This window comes from Galleria mellonella, unplaced genomic scaffold (assembly GCF_026898425.1).
Source record: "Galleria mellonella isolate WM207_F2 unplaced genomic scaffold, CSIRO_AGI_GalMel_v1 utg588, whole genome shotgun sequence".
Classification (NCBI taxonomy): Eukaryota; Metazoa; Arthropoda; class Insecta; order Lepidoptera; family Pyralidae; genus Galleria; species Galleria mellonella.
The window spans coordinates 64,884-73,822 of record NW_026442124.1 but is presented as its reverse complement, the minus strand read 5'-3'; the positions used below and the strand labels follow the sequence as shown (position 1 = coordinate 73,822).

The window sequence follows — 8,939 nt, the reverse complement described above, 5'->3', positions numbered from 1 at the left end:
TTTCTAAAAATCAAAAAACTATTTTTATATAAAAATAATAGGACTTAATTTCAGTGTCTTCAAAATTTATCCCCTAATTGTGGTAATTAAAGGATGAAAAATATTGTAAAATACACTTTTCTATATTCATTAAAGAATAAAACTAAGAAAATAGTCATAAAATCAAAGTAAAATATTTAATCAACTACTTTCTTAACTGAAACAAAAATTTTATTGAAATACCGTGTTTTATGGTGTTATCCGAATATTACACGATCCATTAATTTCGTTTAATGAAATCATATTTATATACTTATCATCATATACATTTTTGTTCTCACAACAAAAATTATAGTACACAGGTAGATGGGCATTATCCTAACACATAGATACTATACTTTATATACCAATTGACGCGAACAAAACTTCAAGATACAACGATACGGTGCATCAACCGTTCGAACGAAAAATCAAAATGTTTACTAATAAGCTAATAACATTTTGCCCAAAATTTTATTAGTAAAATTAATAGTATTTAAAATCCACCGTACCGTTTATTATTATCATAAAGTAGTTATAAGAAAATACAATTATAACATACTCATTCGTAAAATGTTAAAAAAAAAAACTTTTATAAAAAAAATACCTCAGATAAAAGAAAACATTTAAAACTTCTGTACGAATGTTTATAACCGGAATAAATAAACGAAAAATTAAAGTCCATTTCACTCTTTATTATATTTTTATCTTCCTTTACTAGAATAAAACTATTATTACGATATTATATAATTAACCATATTTAAAGTAATTATATAAGTTTATTATAAGTACCACACAATCAGATCAATCGTCTGGTTTTCAACCTATAATATCCTGCGCCATGAGGAATCAGTAACTGAACATCTGGGAGCACAACGCAAAACACCCAGACCTGAGCCAATTCAGGAAAGTTCGTCTTCAAATTGGCTCAACTGGGAATTAAACCTGGGACCTCATTCAAGCAAAGCAATGTACCCAGCTTATCATTACGCTACGGAAACAATTAATATCAATACATATGAATAAGATAATAATTGTAAAAATGTTTATCATATAAATTATATTATACCTATGTAATATTATTATCTGATAGAAAAAAAAAAAACTATGAATACTGTACTGTTGTATTTTTAATATATAGCTTTTTAAATAACAATCAGTAAGACCAAGATTACAATTGAGTAGATTATTTTCTGAGAGATCTTTAGTGTCAGAATACGTAGATGAAATCATTATTTTATACCCAGGAAACGGAGTTTTTAATACTAGAGAACTGTCAAAGGTATATAAATACTTTAATGGTTTTTATATCAGACTTAGTATATGTTACATTTATATATAAATATGTTGTATTTTCATATTGTGTTTCAACATTATACACAAGTTAGTTTTTACAATTTATATATCGTATCTACGTGTGGGAAATATGTCAATGTTTAAGTTGTTAACTTTTATGTAATTTCTGATATGTTCTCGGTCACTATCGGTCAACAAAGTCCAGCTCTCTAGCTCTACTAATATTTCTAAATTCATGCAACTTTGAATAAATCGTTCCACAGATGTCATTGTTAAGAAATCCGACTGCATTATTCTTAATTCTTTTAGATAAATAAGTGGATTTTTATCCAAAATCTTAAAAATCAATTCATCTGTGAACTGAACAGCTGTTCCAGTGTGAATAAATTCAACATTTAAACAGTTTGTAAATATGAATAACAGTTGCTCATCTGTACATTTTGATACACAAGTTATTTTTTTTAAATTTCGGTATGGTAATATTTCCAATTTTTTCGTATATAACGATGTATGCTGTATAAGCGTGCAATTGTATAAAGTTAAGCTTTCCAATAAAGGGCACATTTGACTGATATACATTAATGCATTTAAATCTATTTGATCCACATGTTCAAGATGTAAATTTGTTATATTGCACCCTTTCACTTGCAAAACTTGCTTGACTTGATCGGCATAAAAATCACAAGATAACAATTTTAAATCCCTTAAATCTTTGAGACCTACTAATGCCATGAGGTCACTTTGCAACGTATTATGAAATACGGTCAAATAACGAATGTAAGGACACATCTCTACTGCTAATTGTAAATGTTGCATAGTTGCATAGCGACTCACATAAATTTTCAAATTGAATGGCTTTGCTGTGGAATTGGTTAAATCAATAAATTCTAATATTCGACCAATATCATCACATCTGCCGATATCTTCTAAAGTCTTACATTTTAAAAGTAACTTTGTAAATCCTTCTTTTGAAACAAAAGTTCTGTATAATTGTATACTTCTCAGATTTTTTAATTTTAATATTATGTCAATACTTTCATTTGTTATACATTTAGAACAAGAAACATCCAACTTCTCAATGAGATTACAGTTATCAACGATACATTTTAATATATTGTCAGTGCAATCGTAATTTATGAATAAATATTTCAAACAGTGTAATTCTTTAAGGGATTGAATAACGCCTTCCTCCATATCGGCTGTCTTCCATCCACCTGAAAGGGATCCAAGGTTTAGATAAACAAGGCCTTTCAGCATTGATAGCTTTGAATAAAACACAGAACGTAACATTTTAGGTATTGTATCGACGCAAACACGGGTTAAATTTTTAGTGAACAGTACTTCTGTCATCTTTACTATAACATTCATTTGTGTAACAAATTTTCCCATAGACGCTCGAAAACCCAAGGATTGTTTCGTTTCTTCCAGTAGATCTGATAAAGCTCTTATAACTTCATGTGATAACAAATCATGAATCATCCATGGCACGTTATAATTCAAAAAGTCGCGTATATAATTTACATTTTCTGTTAGTGCTATATGTGCTCCGTTAATATCTTTTTGAGCTAATGATGCGATTGGTTTCATGTGAATTTGTGCTTGTAATGCTACCCAGTCTCCCAATTTTATCAACGCTAACTTTTGGAGATTTCGTGGTTGCTTGTATCTTGACATTATTTATCTGTAAAAGAAAAGAAATTAATATAACATTTAAATATTAATTAGCTTGTAATTATTATTAGATTTTTTTATTATCCCACTACAAGGTCATTCAAGAAGAATGTATAAGATTCTCACTCGATAGTTATGAAGTTACATTAAAAAATTTAAAAATTCTTACAACATAACTCATAACAATAATATAAACGTACACAATTTCATAATCATTTGTAAATAGCATGTAATTTTCAGCCTGGTATGCTTTAAATATCTATAATAACACACTGTATGATACCGATATTGAATGTGCCACCACCTTCTTTCCCGTGCGTGTCGTAAGAGGCTATTAAGGGTACTCAAAGGTCGAGAGAGGGGGGAAAGGATTGTTATCAATGGGGAGGTGAACCCCCATTGATGTCAATATATCCTATCAGGTCGACCTCCATGCGGTTCCCCCTGGAAACCATCGTGACTAATTTATCGTTGAATTTGTCAAGATGGGCTTACTAACCTGCCTTTTCATCCTCACCGATCATCTCTCACTAGTACCCCGCCAGCGTATACCGTTAACGCAGACGGGGTTACCATTCCATTATCATCCATTAAAAAAATGGTCGAGGGATCGTCAGCAGCGTCCCTCATTAACATAACCAAAACATAACTGCAGTTGCCAATCCACCCGCTAAGCGTGGCAACAATTGGCAAAACCCTCCTTATGATCGAGGCCTATGTTGAGCAATGGACAGTTAACGGCTAATAAGGTATTATATATTAAGGTTTATGAATATCATAGATAACCTGGTAATATTAAGAATAAAAAAAAATGCATTTAAAAATGCAGATTTTCATTCTGCGTCCGTTCAAACTTTTTATAATTACTCCTCTCATCCAAAGGTTGTCTGGGAGTGACGCGTTTAGCTATAAGACCGGTCATTGTTTTCTCACTGAGATCAATTCTTGTAATTGTTTATGTCACTGTTATACCACTGAGATAAAGTGTAAAAATAACAGTAAAATAATTTGTAAAATAAATTGTAAATTCTTTGTTTGCTAGATTGAAAATGCGTAATACTGCTTTATAAGTATTTCTCTTATACTTGTTTTTATAATTCTTTCATGAAATTTTGCTTTAATTTACATAAATTGCTAAAGAATAACAATTTTTTGTTTGTTTTCATACTGTTTTCAATGAACATGCTAGATATATCTGTCATGAGTCGAAATGTTGTACTGTATACAAATTATAAGCTCTTTGTTTAACTATAATATATTAAGAATGTGTGCGAATTTTTTAACTATGTGCAAAGATATATTTGAGATTAGAGAATATTTCATTTCTGATACTTTTGAGTGACAGACTCAGAATAACTATAATTATTATTCTGTCTTTATTGTAAATAAAGTATTAGCGGCATTTTATATAAATACTTACAACTCTATGATTGCTGAATTTAAAAGTATTAGAACCGTAAACTAATAAGAGCATTAGCAATATTTCGGTACTTTTACTTTTGTAAGTCAAGTAAACTGATATATGAAACTCAAAATAATGTTGTTATTATAAAAATATAGATCTATAAATATAAGTGAAAGTGTTGTTTGTTAAGAAATACGATACCACTGTAATTATTGTTGTTGCACTATCGGTTTCACAACTTTTGTTTATTTAAAAAATACATTTATGTTACTGCACAATTTATAATACTTACAAATTACGAATCAAATAAACACAAAATAAACTTTTACTACAGTCAAAAGCAGAAATCAAATGGAATCATAACACAAGAGCTGCTAGGTTCAGTACATATTTATAGAAAGTGTATTTTTAGTATTGCGACGTAACTATTCAGAACTGTTTACGTTACACCATAGGTGTAGAAACAGAATATATATTAAATAAAATATTATTAGAAACTATATAACGCCACTGCAATTTACAAACAAGACCAATCTTGATATACTTACAATTGCCAAAGACAGGAGCAGTGGAAAGTAATATATTTCTTAGACAGAAGAGAAAATAATATTTTTGCATGTAAATTATGTAAAGTAAATAAGTACGTCCAAATCTCGATGTATCTGTGCAACATGAACTTACCTAGCCTAGACAATCTTAAGCCATTTTAAAGATTTTTTTTTTTAAACTTAAGACTGTCGATCCCTGTCTTTCGTTATCAGCCTGATTCGGTAATTTAATCGGAAACCTGATGCAAAAACTTAGTAAATACGATCAGGCTTAAAGTAAACAAATTACCAAAATAGATTAAAATAATGTAAGTGTTATTCGCATATATAAACCTAATAGAAGTAGACATACGATGTCGATAGTCAACGCCTTACTGTCCGACTTGACCCACTGAAACTGCGCAGAGATGTTGCATCTCTGTGCATCTTCTACCGAATTTATCATGGGGAGTGTTCTGAGGAATTGTTCGGATTGATACCTGCTGCTGATTTTCACCACCGTACAACCCGCCCGAGTGGCGGTCTTCCACCGTGCGTTTTTCAAGGCACTTTCTTCCACGCACAACCATTCTTTGGAATCAACTTCCAGCAGCAGTATTTCCGAACCGATACGACAACATAACCTTCAAGAAAAGAGTATATTCCTTTTTAAAAGGCCGGCAGCACACCTGCAATTCCGCTGGTGTTGTGGGTGATCATGGGCGGCGGTAGTCACTTACCATCAGGTGAGCCGCATGCTCGTTTGCCCCCTGTGTTGTAAAAAAAAAAAAAAAAAAGACATGGGTAACACTGCGCTAAACCGCACAATTGCACCATAGCGCCTACATACTTCACTGGTGGAAAAAGGAATTGTTAGTAATGAGGATTAGAAACTCTGTTACCCTATCAGGTCGACCTCCTCGCGGTTCTTACTGGAAACTATTGTGGATGATCCATTGGTGAATTTGTTACGATTGACTGATTAACCTGCTTCATCTTCACTTATCATCCCTCATTGATACCCCGCCCATGTATACTAATAGCGTAGGCAGGGTTTTTTTAATGGATGATAATGAAATGGCCACTCCGCCTGCGTTAACGGTATACGCCAGCGGGACACCAGTGAGGACTGATAGGTGATAATGAAAGCAGGTCAGTTAGCCCATCCTGACTAATTGCACTAGAATTAACCACGATGGTTTCCAGGACGAACCACGTGGAGGTCGACCTGATAGTGTGTATTGCTAGCAATGGGTCAGTTCGACCCCATTACTAATAATTCCTTTTCCCCCCAACACGCAGGCGGGGTTACTATTCCATTGTCATCCATTAAAAAAACATACTTCACTGTGCATGATGTGTGAACTTATTTTTTCAAAATGAGTTGGAGCACAGCGGGAAAATGGGGAAAAGTGAAATGGACTTTGGGCATGGAGAAATGTGGGTAATTATTTGTAAACTAAGGGCCTACCATGAAATATTTTCTGAAATTCCAAACAAAAATTTCATTTTGAAATTACATAATACATACCGTTTAAAAATGTTGAAATATCGTTCCTTTGAACTTTTATACTGAATTTATGCAGAACGAAATATTAAGCTTATACTGAGCCGATTTCGGTATGAACGAGAACACGACTCTGAAAATTCAGAATTTCGTTTCATGGTAAACCGTTTGTATAGACGGTATATACTGTGGTATATAAATGTACACAAACATAATAATGAACACTAAGCATGAGAGACTAAAAGGCCCGCCAAAACTTACATATCTACATACATACACTAATACAAATACAGGAACGAAGTTATGGTACATGATAACATTAATAAGCAAATTTTTTTAAGAGCGTTCATAACTTTATTTTGAAGAAATGTGACAACTTCGCAAATAAAAAAAAAAAACTACGAACTAAAACGTTAATAATGTACCAAGTTTAATAACTTCACTTCATAATAATATCATTGAAAATTTGATATTAATATATAATGATAGCAAAAAAGTATTTAAAAAACTTCAAAGCTGAAAATGTTGGTACATTGTTTTAATGATAATTTTATATGCAACGAATTCTAGGATTAGGTTCATAGGCAGAACACTTTTTAAATAATCAACGAAAATTTTCGACAATTCTTCAATTGTTTCTGAAAATTGAAAGAAAATAACAATACTAAACAAACTGACTTAATTTTAACCTCCGAAAAGGGGAGATTATTAATAATGGGGATTAATAGCTCAATTGTTACAAATATAGGGCATGTCGGGCTGACTTCGACTTGGTCCCAAGTGACTTGACTTCATCCTCACCTAGTATCTTTATAGTGCCCTATCAGTAGGTACGAGTATATACCGATAGCGCAAGCGGGATTACCAATCAATGTTCCCTGTCATAAAATCCTTATGATAAAATATAATGATGACAGATCTTATCTATTACCTTACAGTAAGAGTTCGTGAATAGAGAAGGGAAGTGGTGGTAATTGAATGAAAAATCTCTGTGGATCTTCTACCGAATTTATCATGGGGAGTGTTCTGAGGAATTGTTCGGATTGATACCTGCTGCTGATTTTCACCACCGTACAACCCGCCATAAACTAAAGTTTCATCCCAATCATCTGGACGAGTGGCGGTCTTCCACCATGCGTTTTTCAAGGCACTTTCTTCCACGCACAACTATTCTTTGGAATCAACTTCCAGCAGTAGTATTTCCGAACCGATACGACAACATAACCTTCAAGAAAAGAGTATATTCCTTTTTAAAAGGCCGGCAGCACACCTGCAATGCCGCTGGTGTTGTGGGTGATCATGGGCGGCGGTAGTCACTTACCATCAGGTGAGCCGCATGCTCGTTTGCCCCCTGTGTTGTAAAAAAAAAAGGAAATTTTTATTTCAATTTTCCTTAATATAATAAAACTATATAGGTGCTTCTTTTACATTTTAATTACAGTGGGGAAATTAAATTTTTCTTAATATATATAATACATAATACTATTAAACGATTTTTATACGAGAAACGGAAGCAAACGAAAAACATGCAACGATCTTTATGCTATAATTCTTTACAATACTATCTAATCTATTCGCTATTCTACAAACATTTCCACGCTGTACCTATCAGTTAACACTATAAAAACAGACTATTAGAATTTTCTATACAAAATGTAGCAAAACTACGAGATAACAACTTATATTATTACTAGTAAAGATTGATAAGCCGCCGAGCCACTGTTTCTATAAAATTAAGACAAGATTTTCTGTCCCTTTCTATCATGTCTATACTGTTCTATCATTTTATGCACTGCTATTCACTATTTGCACTATTTAATGCATTTTACCATATTTCACACACATATAACACTGTTGTGAAATTATTTTTTAAACACTTTTATACACTTTAACCTATTTTTCAATACACTGTTCTTTTTCGATGTCGATGTACGGTTATCCGAAACATTTAATGTAATGGTTATAATCATACTATATGTACATATATTTATTATTAATTAATACTTTTTTTTAGAATGGTTTTTCGAGCATATGTTATGCAAGTTATTGCCATATTCTCTGTCTCGTTTTAACATACAGGTTATTATATTCTCTGTCTCGTACATTGTCTATCGTAAATTATAATCGAATTATCAAATAATAAATATAACTAAAAATATACATTTTCCTATCTATTACGTACTATTATTACGTACGTATATATACGTACTATATTACGTACTATTACAACAATAGAGTGCCTACTTTACAATAAATTTCTTTATCTAAAAAAAAAATGAATGATTAACGAAAATTCAACAATACCTATTTTTTTAAAAAACCTTTGCTAATTAGTTTAATGCTTAAATAGTACATTATACTAAGTTTATGGTTTAATTGGTTTAGGCTAAATTTTAGAATTATTATCAACATACAGGTAATATCCTTAATCTATGCTACCCTCACGTTTATTTGTCATTGTCAACTTTGTCAGCTGTATTTGACTTTATGTGATATTTTTTATGCTGTCTTTTTG

At 31.8% G+C, this 8,939-nt stretch overlaps 1 protein-coding gene across 9 annotated transcripts; it reads right to left on the bottom strand.

The window, feature by feature from the left end:
• Positions 1 to 1,126: 1,126 nt before the first annotated feature.
• LOC113516800 (uncharacterized) lies at positions 1,127 to 8,358 on the bottom strand. Of its 9 annotated transcripts, none has more exons than XM_052899563.1 (4): positions 8,030 to 8,358; positions 7,475 to 7,649; positions 5,418 to 5,561; positions 1,127 to 2,995 (listed from the first exon to the last, which is right to left on the bottom strand). In XM_052899563.1, the coding sequence occupies exon 4, from the start codon at positions 2,986 to 2,988 to the stop codon at positions 1,417 to 1,419; it is 1,572 nt and encodes a 523-aa protein (XP_052755523.1). In that variant the 5' UTR covers positions 2,989 to 2,995; positions 5,418 to 5,561; positions 7,475 to 7,649; positions 8,030 to 8,358; the 3' UTR covers positions 1,127 to 1,416. The 9 variants fall into 9 exon arrangements, with proteins under 9 accessions (XP_052755523.1, XP_052755524.1, XP_052755520.1 ...); XM_052899564.1 differs by having other exon boundaries at positions 8,116 to 8,358; XM_052899560.1 differs by lacking the exon at positions 8,030 to 8,358 and having other exon boundaries at positions 7,475 to 7,712.
• Between the last annotated feature and the right edge of the window lie 581 nt (positions 8,359 to 8,939).

What these genes read in the sequence shown, in the direction of transcription:
- LOC113516800 (XM_052899563.1), bottom strand. Translation starts at nt 2,988, where the DNA reads ATGTCAAGATACAAGCAACCACGAAATCTCCAAAAGTTAGCGTTGATA.